Source organism: Xiphias gladius, chromosome 2 (genome assembly GCF_016859285.1).
Source record: "Xiphias gladius isolate SHS-SW01 ecotype Sanya breed wild chromosome 2, ASM1685928v1, whole genome shotgun sequence".
Classification (NCBI taxonomy): Eukaryota; Metazoa; Chordata; class Actinopteri; order Istiophoriformes; family Xiphiidae; genus Xiphias; species Xiphias gladius.
The window spans coordinates 2,060,647-2,073,087 of NC_053401.1; the positions used below are offsets into that span (position 1 = coordinate 2,060,647).

Genomic DNA, 12,441 nt, shown 5'->3' on the forward strand with positions numbered 1-12,441 from the left:
TCAAGCTGCTTGGAGACCAACAAGGTGTTTACATCAGAGAGTCAGAGAGCTCTGCTGGCGTTGCCCCTGGCCAGCCTTGTGCGCTGACAATGAAGATTGTTGGGTCGATGGGCGTGTGTGCGTGAGTGTGTGTGTGGTGTCAGGTTTCCCAGCTTTTGGTTAAATTATGGAGAGGAGCATGCTTATGTAACACTTACACAGGAACACAAAATAGCAGAGCTACCTATGTGAGCAGAAGACACATCACCACGCCGTCTCTTGGACTGATTTTGTTTTTAGGTAAGACAGCAGACCCACTGGTCGGGTCGAAGAGGGTTTACTGAGTTTCTGGATGACTTTGCCGCCGGTGGGGCTGCTTGGTGTCATCAACACTGACATTCCTCCTTAGAAAGTCAAAGGACTCAGGCAAAAGTTGGGATGCCGTAGCCATGTTTTTTTTTTTTTTTTTGCTCCTGAAAGGAAACTTGTTAAGAAGCCTGAACACGGTTGACAACTGAGTGGCTCCCTCGTAGCTTCACCAGAAGAGAGGCTTTTCTTCCTGGGGCCTGGTCATACGCCGCATTACCGGACCACGTCTGCATTCAAATTCCAACTACACCATGAGAAGAAATTCAGAGTCAAAATAAATAAACAATACGAGCCAAAGCTCCAACAACAGATAACTTGACAGGTGAGCAGTGTAATATCGTTAAGTACCTCACATGTCACAAAAGACATTTATTGCAGCAGTTACACAGAAGTGCAATCGATGTACCCCCCCCCCCCCCATTAATCAGTCTGGACTAACAGAGTTCAGCAGCATGTGTCGTTTGGCAAAGAAGAACTCATGTGAATGAATTCCAACAAGAGACTTATGAAATATCATGTAAAGGTTTTGATGGAAACCATAACAAGTAAAACTTTATCTTTTCGGCCTTCACGGATCAGCCTGTGGAATTTTACCTTTTTTTAAGGCCTATAAATGATGAATGTTAATTTATTGGATAAATGGGGGAAATTTAAGTAATAAATAAAACATGGCTGTCATCGACCAACCGTTGAGGCTTTTATCGTTGAAAATGAAGCTGACCGGAAGTCGCGATTGGCGGCAAAAATCAGTCAACGCCGTGACGATGGCGGCGGGACGGGGGGAGTTCTTTCGGAGTCTTCTGGCGGGTTTGGAGAGGCACCCCGCCCAGCCGGCTCCAGGCGGACGACAGCCGGTCCGTGGCAGGGGAAAGCCAGGTCCGGGCGGAGGACAGGCGGATCCGGACCAGAGACGGGCGGGCGGCAGAGGGAAGCAGAGGCGGCCGAAGGTAGCGCCGAGCCCGGCCAGCGGGAGTGGTCGCAGGTGACCCGTCTGCTATGCTAAAGCATCATTCACACTTCTTTGAAGGACTTTAATCTCATCCTGGCAATTTATTATTATTTTTATTTGTATGCCAGCTGCCCAGAAGCAAGAACGGAGAAAAAGAAAGCAGATTTCCCCAAAATCCGAACTCCTCCATCCAAGGAAAATTTAGTGGAGAGGTGAGCTAGCTAAAGCCGGATAAATCAGAACCGTCTGTACCGCCATGTTTGTTTCAGATTCCTTATCGTGCTTTAAAAATAAACTGACAACACACTGCAGGTTCTGCTTTTCACAGCTGAAATTTACACAGTCATGTGCTCATGAATCATCCGATGTTTTTATACTTAAACTCGTTTGAAGAGTCTGAATGAATTGTTAATTTATGATCTTACATTTCCTCCAGTTTTTGCTCTTATTTTCATTCTAACTTCAAATAGTCCTCTCATGATGATGATGCTACCAGACAAAGAAAAACCAAGCCAACGTCAACACTTTTGAATTGATAATTGATCAAAACGATCAATAAATTGTTGGGAATCTTGTCAGTTTCAGGTTTATTGACCATCCACTGACAAAGCCCGGTCAGCTAAGCGACTAGACAGTCCACATAATATCGTCATTATTTTGATCATCTTTCCTTTTTGAAACACGTGCCATGAATTACTGCTTAAATTTGAATATTAATAATTTTTTTTTCTTGGCCCACTACATGTCTGTGAATTGCAGGTGTGTTCTGCGAGAGGGTGATATAATTTAGTAATAAGCAGTAAGTTGACTGGCTAAACTACGGGTGGAATAAACCCAACGGTGTCGGTTCTTTGCAGTAATGCCTCGTTGCCTCTTCTTCAGGCTGCCGCCTGAGATTCTGATCAAGATTCTGTCCTACCTGGACGCCTCGTCGCTGTTCTGCATCAGTCACGTCAGCAAACTTTTCCACCGGCTTGCCAATGATGAGTAAGGCTGACAGAGTCAACTTAGTTCCCCATGTAGTCAGAGAGTATTTTTAATCAATAGTCATAACTGTCCTGCACATCAGGGGATTTCCTAAATATTGAATACTGAATCTTGCAGACGTAAAGTGCTAGTGGTTCTTGCACGTGATTTTAACCATCCCAAGATCTGTGAAGATTTAGATGTAGACAGTCTTTAATAGCAACTTAGCTTTGCAGGTTGAGTCAAACAATAACGTGTCCCTCTCGCGCCTGCAGCTGCTTCTCCAGATTACCTCCATGCTTCATGCTTTGCTTTCACCAGATTCTCATCAGCTGTGAAGGGCTTTTACTGTGAAGCTGTTGGAGGGCTTTTACTGTGAAGCTGTTGGAGGGCTTTTACTGTGAAGCACCTGGAAGGCTTTTACTGTGAAGCTGTTGGAGGGCTTTTACTGTGAAGGAGCTGGAGTGCCTCTTCTGTGAAGCAGATCAGGGGCTTTTACCTTGAAATCATTGGGTGAGATTCTTGTTCCTGTGAAATACACAATGTGAGGCTTTTATTATGAAGCAGACAGAGGGCTCTGACTGTGAAGCAGCTGCAGGCCGATAATGTGCATGGGTGTGTTTTAGGTTAGCCCGAATCACTAAGTATATGACTGAAACTAAAGTTTGTACTGTTTTTTTTTTTGGTACGGTCTCTACTGGATATACAGACTGTTGTAATTAATTGTAACCCTGTGTTAAATAAAGTTTTTTATAACGAACAATAGGACTTGTTAACACCGTGATTGGCACTTCTCTGCAGCCATTGTCTACCTGTGACCTTCTTTCGCTGTAGTGTCATGTGGCATAAGATTTACATGTCAGAATTTGGGAGTCTGACGTGGAAGCCGAAGTCGGTGGATGACGTAGCGATGAAGGAGGGCCCGGTGGAGGTGGGGGATAGTTCGATGGGCCGCTGGAAGAGGATGTTCTTCAGGACTGTGGCTGGACAGGAGATGAGCAAGTGGAGGAGAGAGCTGAGAGACATCAGTCCATACACCGGGCTGCCCAGGCAGACAGAGTGGGTCCTCAGGTACGAGAAGAAAACTGGATTTTAAATGCGAGATGTAGCTCAGTTGTACCATTATTTGCTTTAAAAGTTCTTTTTTCTTCAACTGAAAACCATGTATACCTTCTGTTCCTGTTGGCTATTACAGCAGCATCAGGTTTTAGGTTTATCCAAAATTGGCTTTTCAAGGCTGTGAATCAAAGTAGCTCCCTCTTTAAAGGAGTTGAGGAATTGGAAAATCTTGAGTATTAGTCATATCGTCTTATTTCAGCCCCGTGTTGTGGTTTTCCCAGGAACCTGAATGTCAGCTGGGAGCTGACGGTGTGTGATTGTTGGGGACGGGAGAGAACGCTGGAGCCGAGCCGAGCGTACTTCTTCGAGTCCTCGGTGGTCATCCGCTGGGGCGGGGGCAACCTCACCAGCTACCGTCACATCAGTAGCATCCACCTGCATGGAGTCAGGAAGGAGACGCTGAAGAGCCCCGAAGTCAGGAGGTCAGACACATTTCCTCCACCTTCCATGCCTCCTTTCATACCCGTCCTCTCCTCCACCACACATCTGACACACCTCCTCCTGTCCTCCCTCTTGTCCTCCATCAGGCCTGACTGGCGATCTCTGATTTTAAAGCTGGACATGAAGACTCAGCCCGGTCACTTCATTGGCAAAGACCGACTGATCAAACTGATGCATCTGTCACCGGGTGTCATCGTGGGCATCTGGAGGGTAAGTCTCCGTTAGGGAGACCAAATGATGCTTGAAGACTTCCTCTGTCTTCGGAGAGTCCAGAATCTTTACAGGAATTCAAGGTAAAGGTCTGTGTGTTGACATGACAGTGAGCATGGTAAACCGTCTAATTTTTGGGTTGAGAACGATTTGCGTCCACATTAGCGTCTCCAGGTCGTTTTTGTAGAGACCTCTGTTGCTTTTGCGTCCACAGAAACGTCAGTGTCTTTTTGTATCCAGGGTCCGGGCTCTCGTGTTTTTATAATGTGAACATAAACAAAAATAAAAGTGAACGTGTGTGTGTGTGTGTGTGTGTGTGTGTGTGTGTGTGTGTGTGTGTGTAGGGTCAGAGCAGTGTTGCCTTCATCATGGTCACCCTGCACTTCCACAAACTGGTGGAGAAGAGTCTGCTGGGATCTCCAGTCTGGTGGGTTTGCTTCTCATCGGAGCAGGAACAAAACAACACAGTATCCAGATGTGAACTGAGTCAAATTATTATATTTGTCCAGCAGGTTGTGTAAAGTTCAGTCAGTAGAGATTCAGTGATGACTCTGCTGAAGCTGCAGTCAGTATGATGGTTGATCACAGTGTGGACTCGCTGCAACTTTACCGACCCGGCTGACAACGCAGATGAGGGTGGAACTCCCACATATGTCTGCAAAGACATGTTTTTCTAATAATTTCAAGTCATTTATTTTACTCATCATGCTAATAATGGGGAAAAAAAATCATAATCTCCTTCAGAGGGAGGGATTGGCAGAGGAGCTCAGAAAATAGTGAGAACAAGATAAAGTACTGGAGGCAGACATTGGTGGGAACTAGTTCTTAGTTACAGCAGTGTTCATCACATCATGTTAAAATGCTCTAGTTCAAAGTTAAGAGCAAATTCCATAATTTAAAATAAACCTTTGAACATTTTTTAAAATTTCAAACATGTTTCAGATCAGTCTCACTTTTAATTGCTTTTAAAAATGTCAGTAAATCTATTAATTAGATCAGTGGCTCTCAAACTGGGGGGGGGGGCACACACCCCATTATTACGTTTTTTATTTGATTATTATCTTTCTGTTGAACATTGAGTTTCCCTGAAGCTTAATGTTTAAAAATGTGTTGAAAGTCAATCGTGGATGGGGATGGAGTTTATTTGACAGGGACAGTGCATATTAATAAACATCAGCCGAGAAGCTATTTTTCATCTGTAGTCCCAGGACAGATGTTACAAAGTCTCCCTTAAAGCACAAGATAAGATTTAATAGTACAAGGCTATTGAGAAATTTAAATTTGAGATACATTTGATCAACCCAGTTACATTTTTACATTGTTAAGTCCGAAGAATCGTCTCTTCTTTGCGCCGTTCAGGTCTTTCTGCTGCTTTTCACCCGGTTTGTCTTTTTCCCTGCAGCCCGTACTCTGAACCGGTGGACCGGCCCCCCGTGTATAACTTGGACCCTGAGTTTGGTCTCCACAACTACACTCTGCACTTTGTCCTGCACAACACCGGCACCGAGATCATGTCGGGACACTTCCGCCAGCTCTCCTGTGGCACTGGTAATCCAGCATTTTTTTTTTTTTTAAACAAGTAATCTGATGCCTTTTTTAGTCACTTTTTAAATATGTATTGATTTAAGAATATTTTGCAAATGAGAAAACCAAACATCAACAAAACACTGGGACAAAGTGGGGTATGAATATCTTCCTCAACTGTTTTTATGAGTATATTGTGTTTAGATTAATCCAGATCCACACATGATTGGGTTCCCACTGTTTGCAGTGAAGCTGGTCCATTTCTCCCGTTTCTGGGAAATTCTTCAGTGAAAACGTCAGTTTTTTCCATCACGTAAATATTCCCATGTTCATCCGTTGTTTAGGGGCTGGGTGGTTCCACTTCATACCAGTCTGGTAGCCTGATCACTTTGTCTGGTCTAATTAACAGGTCATTTGGTTGCATAATCAGATCTGAAATTTAAACGCAATGTATCGTAATTGTGGATGTAATTTCATTCAGACACTTCAATTTAAAATAAGTTTTTATTTTTTTCTTTACATTTTTGAAAGTGGCTTCTTAATTCTGACATAAACCTGTGGATCTTGACTCTTGACTGCAACATCAGAACTTTGGACTTTTACCACAAAATGTTCTACTTTCGTAGAAGTTAAACTAGTCTCAGAATTCTGACTCAGAATCTTGAGTGAGTAAATATAACTGACATTGGTGATATGAACTATCCTGTCTATTCTGATTAAAAAAAAAAAACCCTAACGTGTGTTGTGTTGTTTTGCTCAGTTCCGATCCAGCATGGACTGGTGGAGCTTAAGGTCATCAACAGGACCAACTTGTCCCAGCACAGGTCGCTGTCTGGAAGCGTCAAGCTGCCCTGGAAGAGCGAGGCGCTGGAGGGCTCAGTGGAGGTACGGCGGTCCAGTGAACACTCAGGACACAACACACCCTGTCTCTGCAACGCTGAGGGCAATTTTGTCCGTCCCCCGCAATGTTACAGACAAATGTGAAGAATGTTTTGACCAATCACTGTCCTTTGCTTAAGATCCGGTTCAAAACCACTGTTACGAGCTCAGGTCAGGTATAATAAAATTTCAGCCTAAACCAACAATCTTCCTAATACAGTGACGCTCGAGGGACTTGGTTTTCCCCAGAGTCGTCTCTGCTTAACTTAGCATACAGACTGGAAACAGGGGGAAAGAGCCGGACTGGTTCTGTCTGGTTCTGTCTGGAGGTAGCTCCACTGAAGCCCACTAGAACTAAAACAGGATCTCTCTCTGGTTTTAATCTGCACGAAAACTGAAGTGTTTTAATGACTTGCTGTGGTCTTATGGTGGATTATGTACCAGACTGTTTCTTGTTTCTTCTTGGCCTGATGGAGTAACTTCTCGGGATCTTGTCACCATGAGGTTGCCGCGCCGCGGAGACTCTCGGAATTTTCTGATAAGACGTTTTTCATAAAATGTTGCACTCCTTTAAAGTCCCGTTTTGGCTCCGACACGCCCCCTTCGCAGATTAAAAAGGATGCATTCGATCCCAGACAGCCCCCACCCACTCAATAGTTCTGTCCGACGGTTGCTCCCATTCCCTCTGACACCGACCGACGCACTGCAGACGTGTTCATTTTGGCGGAATCTGCCTGAGCTGCAGAACGTTGGCAACAGCGGCAGACAGTTGCAAGTGGTGCGGGACGAAGCGAAGTTCGTGATCATATTCATTTTCTACGGGACGCGACCGGTTCACTTCTCAAGACGGCGTAGCAGGTAGTGAATGATGCCAGTAAACACACTGACACCAAACAATGTAACCCCGATCAACACTGCAGCTACTTTCAATCTCTTCGTATCTTTGCATATTGCAACTCCACACACTCCACGCTTACATCGGTGGATTTCTGTATATACATGTCACGGATGAGGGTCAGTGTGCCGTTGCGTTGTACCTCGGGGGCCGTGGCGTGCCAGGCAACGTCACGAGTTATTTTTGCTCTAGTGGACAGAATCTCTGAGAAAGGGAGATAAGGTCAGTTGTAATGAACACTACGGACTGGGACCAGAACCAATGTACTGGATCTGGTGTTAGGCTACTCCTTAATAATTGAAATGTTTATTAAAATATTCTCATAGATCCTATATTTGCCTATTCTAACCTCTTATCTTTGAACTTACCGTATTAGTTTAATTCTCCAGCTGCTCACATATACTGTACCTATCTATAAATAATCAAAAAAAAAAAGTGCACTACACTGATACTGTAATAATTCAGCCAGCCAAACTGCACACATTGTGGTTGTAAAACATCTGTTTTACATCTGTTTTAAAAGTCAGCAAGTTAAGCTTTATTTTGGCTCAACTGCTGGGGGGGTAAAAAAGGGTCGCGTCCCTTTTTTCAGCTCTGATGGTTCTTTCTTACGTCGCGTAGAACTGCTGCATCATGACGCTGACGCTGCTGGATGAGTTCCAGAAACCCTTCTGGTGCGTCAGCTCGCCCATTTACATCACGATGGCGAAGAAGGCGCTGTCCTTCGACTACAGCGGCGAGCACTTTCTGATGGAGTACCAGAACCCGGATGGTCAGGTGAAGATGAAGCTGGTCTGGTTGAAAGAGCAGAGGCAGTTTTTCCTCATCAGCCTCACCGTCTACATTTCTGTTTTCAAAGTCAACAAGCATTTCAGCACAGACTACTGAAGCTGAACCGTCGGCCTCAAAGTTCTGTTTTATGATTTTTTACATTTCTGATGCAGTGACTTTGACTTTTCCTAGTGTTGTGTACAAAATACTTCTTATTTGTAGTTGTTAATTCGTTTTATTACACAAAAAGGAGTCTCGTTTTGCTGTTGAGGCTTTGTTTGTTAGAGAGTCCAAAGAGCTTGGACTGTTTTCAGTGGAAAATTAAAAAAAAAAATTTCATTTTAGAGGAGAAGTTTTCTTAAATTCCTTATCTGCAGGTTATTCATAATACAGGCAGCGTGTCACTGTTGTTTTCACTTGAATAAAAGTTGAATAAAAGTAAAAACAAAAGTACAAAACGTACTTTGCATATGTGTCAGTGTAAAGAGATTAGATCCTGAAAATGCAAAGCAAAAAGGACTAAGTATTAAGTTTAAGGTTAATTTTGAATTTGAGTATTTACTGAGTATGTATTAATTTAACGTATTTTAGTTTCAATCGCAAACACATGGTAGCATTTCATGTGAATAATAAAGTGCTCTTTAATCATTCTGACATTCTAATATTATCGAGTTAAGCAGAACTTTGGTTGTGAATGACCATTTATTCTGGAACTAATCAGTGTGATCGATGGGAGAGATGATCAGAGGAGCAGAGTTTTTACCGTAGCTCTATGTACAGGGGCTAAAGAATCGGAGGAGTTTCTCAGTGAAGCAGCAGCCGGCGAAGGAATAAAGATCTGCAGAATCTAAATCATAAAAGGAGACCAGACCCTCTTCATAATCCACAAACACTCCCACCTTCTGAGGATGTAACTCCAGAGACAGATGGACTTTATTATCATTATGAGCCATGAGCTCATCTCCATTTCTTAACTGTACGGTCCAGAAGCCATCATCGGGGCCCGGTGGGATTCGTCCCTTCCAGTTGATCAACTCTTTGGCCACTGCTCTGGTTCAGGCAGTTTTCCCTTTAACTTGAACCTAACAGCAAAACTCTGCTTTCACAAAACATTAATGCGTCTGTAAAATTTCTCAGAGTTGTCTGGAAGGTTCTTCCTCACATCACCGTGATGTTTCCCATCATCAGACAGGATGAGGTTGGAAATGTGCTGTATCGGGATTGAGAGTCACCTCCACTACAAACCGCTGGACCCTGTTCAGGTCAGCCTTCTTTCTGTGGGCTCAAATTAGGGTCAACCACCTACTCTCTGATTGGACCCTGCTTTGTGATTGGGCTGTCATTGTCCAATCCGATTCAGGCAGTTTTCGGCTTCATATTTTACATATTTTTTTTGTGTTTACAAAAACACTTTTCTTTAAAGTATCACCCAGGTATCTTTATGTAACGTTACCACTGATACAATTTGTTCACCGATTTTATTTCGGCCTTTTTCTCTTTTTTTTCCAAATACAAATCTTTCCTACATATGCACAAACCTGAATTTCTCATGCCTATTTATTTTACAGGTTTAAAAAGGTTGGTTTCCAACTACAGACTCTGGAAGAACATCACTTTACTTGCTCAAAATCTTCCTGAACCCAATTTGAGTCCATGTCTTTCTTTCATCTCTCTCTCTCTGAACACAAACAAAAAAAAAAAAAAAAAAAAAAAAAAGCAGAGAGGCAGCGCGACATACTACTACTATTATTATTATTATTATTATTATAAAGGTATAGTTTACAGTTTTATGTAAGAGAAACAAAGTTTTTTCATATTAAGGTTGTATGTTTAGAGCTTTTAGCAAACTTAAAGAAATAGTTCTACGTATTGATCAATACACGTTTTCCACTTTGTTTCCAAACAATTAGATGAGAAAATTGACACCACTCTCATATCGGTCTCTTAATTATGATTCTACTTTTAGCAGTCAGTTAGCTTAGCTAAGCATTAAAACTGTAAACAGGGGAACCGGCTAGCCTGTCTCTGTCAAAAGGTAACAAAATCCACCTACCGCCTTAATTCAGATTTGTTTAATGCGTACAAGAACTGAAGTGGCTACACTGACGAGCTGTGGTCTCACAGGGGGTTACTGGCCAGGCGCAGTGACTTCCTGAAATCTTGTTTTGTGGGCGACGTTGCCAGATAACCAGTGGTTCGGTTTTTGTATGGAATAAACACACCGTTCCTTTAATTTAAAGCCTCTCCAACTTCTCTAGCTGAACCGCTGAGATGCCTGAACGGCCTTCCGAGATATCATTGTGCTTCAGGAACCACCTGCACTCTTAAACTCTTCTACTTTTAATTGCTGCAGTGTTCTCCAGAGCGCCACTGACAGTTTCCCCATTTTGCCTCCTTGCTAAAATTCTGAGAACGGTTCAGTCTGAAATACGCTTATGTAGTTTTTGCAGTTATTATTTCATTGGTCACTTGGGGGCAGCCCAGCAAGCTATAAACACAACATTGAGATATTATCATCTCAGAAAGTTAATATGGGCAACATTTATCTAGCTCTGTTTGCTTTTCACCAACTCCTAAAGGAAAAATCTGGCTGTTTAGCTGCTAAACCCTCCAATATGTTTACAAGTTAGCCATTAACTGTGTCTATCTGATGTTTGTTGCTGGGGCAGGTAGCGTACGGTGGCTTTTTAGAGCTTTTTCCCTGAAAACAACCGACGACTGTATCTCTTCAAAAAAAAAAACAAACACTTGGGTTTTCTAATTTGTTTAAGGAAAACCATAAAACTCACAAGAATTCTTGAAGTTCTTCAAGTGTCGAAAAGATGAACAATACATACAATAGTAACACTTTTTAAATTATGCTAAAAGTTGCCTTGGAGTTGGCAGATTAAGTTTCCTATCTTAAGTCAAGTAGAGGTGGATGTCGTTTGACCTTGACTTGCTCTTCTTCCTGTAATATTTTTAGTCTCACCCCGCCATCTTGAAAAGCTTACTTGCGTCTTTCACAAGCCACCACTTCTCAGCCCAGTTTTCTCTCTTGTCAGACTTTACGTGAGAACAGGCACAAAGGATCTGAACCGCTCATGTCTGTGGTCAGAGACGTACTTCCACCTGCTTAAGCGAGATATATCGTCTTCAGATTAGTTTTTTTTTTTTGTAGTTCAAAGAGTGACTGTACTGTGACTGCTATGGGCCGCAATCAGACATTTCACGGTTTCCTGCATTTGAATGAAAGTTTCCTACATTGACATACTTAATGAGATATCTCTCAAGTCAAGGAATTACTTAAATATCACTGACAAACACCAGGCAGAATTGAATGTAATTCATAACTCCAACATTTTTTCACACGCTCATAAAATAATAGAAAAATAATCACATTACATTGATTTACATCTGATAACATTACATTGCAATAGAAAAATATATCTTGAAAAATATAAATTCTGATGTTTCTCCCCACAGCTTAAATCAAAAGTGTGTTTTCTTGCTGTTTACAGACATTACTGATGTAAACAAACCTTTTCATCAGTTCCTCTCTTCAACCAATTAATTAATCCATCAGTCATTTATTGTACATTTATATCCACATTTGACAAGTCTAAAAGATAAAACAAAAATAAAAAAAGAATACATTTCTCAATCAGTTTGAGTGTAGCTGCTTTGAATCTGGTGTTTCTCGATGGGCAGGGCAACATTTGGGGGGTTCACATTTGGAGCACACATTGATTGTGTTGATAAATCAGCTTGGAAAGTGATGTTTTCCAGTAGTAAACGTAGGAATGGAATATAGCAAAAATAAAAATAAACAAATAAAGCAATAACAAAATTAATCAAAATTTGAGACACAGAGTCATTACCACAGATATCATTTTGAAAGCTCTTCACACTCATGAAAGTTTCTACTTTCGCTTTTGCTTTACTAGACCTCATTTCAGGGCTGTGTCGGTGTGCACAGACTATACTTCTTTGATATCTCATGAATGTGTAGTGCATTACCTGCATGTTTGCCCTGATGTTCAAATTGAGCAGAGGTCTAATCAACTAGAACAACAGAAAACAGCTGTGTGGGTGTATAAGGCCTTTAAACCACAGAATGAGTAATCTAATCATCGTGACTGACAGGACATATGATCAAGGGGGTGGAGTCTCTACCATTGTCATTAGTGCAGGGACTGAAGAATGGAAAGAACTTTTCAGCGAAGGAGATCTGCAGAATCCACATCATAAAAGGACCCTTGTCATAGTCCACCATCACTCCCACTTTCTGAGGATGCTGATTAAGCGAGAGACAGACCGGACGGTCATCATTAGCCAGGAACTCACCTCCATTCCTCAA

The 12,441-nt window shown here is 42.2% G+C and overlaps 1 protein-coding gene across 4 annotated transcripts in view; it reads left to right on the forward strand.

Moving 5' to 3' along the window:
- Nucleotides 1-1,108: 1,108 nt before the first annotated feature.
- Nucleotides 1,109-12,441, forward strand: part of LOC120803599 (F-box only protein 15-like) — a 30,834-nt gene continuing 19,501 nt past the window's right edge. The window contains exons 1-10 of one of the 4 annotated variants that reach the window (XM_040152242.1): nucleotides 1,109-1,330; nucleotides 1,426-1,509; nucleotides 2,180-2,284; nucleotides 3,098-3,334; nucleotides 3,604-3,804; nucleotides 3,910-4,033; nucleotides 4,378-4,460; nucleotides 5,436-5,581; nucleotides 6,318-6,442; nucleotides 7,953-8,712. In XM_040152242.1, the coding sequence (XP_040008176.1) occupies nucleotides 1,113-1,330; nucleotides 1,426-1,509; nucleotides 2,180-2,284; nucleotides 3,098-3,334; nucleotides 3,604-3,804; nucleotides 3,910-4,033; nucleotides 4,378-4,460; nucleotides 5,436-5,581; nucleotides 6,318-6,442; nucleotides 7,953-8,219 (1,590 nt within the window). In that variant the 5' untranslated portion in view covers nucleotides 1,109-1,112 and the 3' untranslated portion in view covers nucleotides 8,220-8,712. Of the gene's footprint in view, nucleotides 1,331-1,422; nucleotides 1,510-2,154; nucleotides 2,285-3,097; nucleotides 3,335-3,603; nucleotides 3,805-3,909; nucleotides 4,034-4,377; nucleotides 4,461-5,435; nucleotides 5,582-6,317; nucleotides 6,443-7,952; nucleotides 8,713-12,441 lie in introns of those variants that run through there. The other 3 variants (XM_040152214.1, XM_040152224.1, XM_040152232.1) reach the window with 3 other exon arrangements.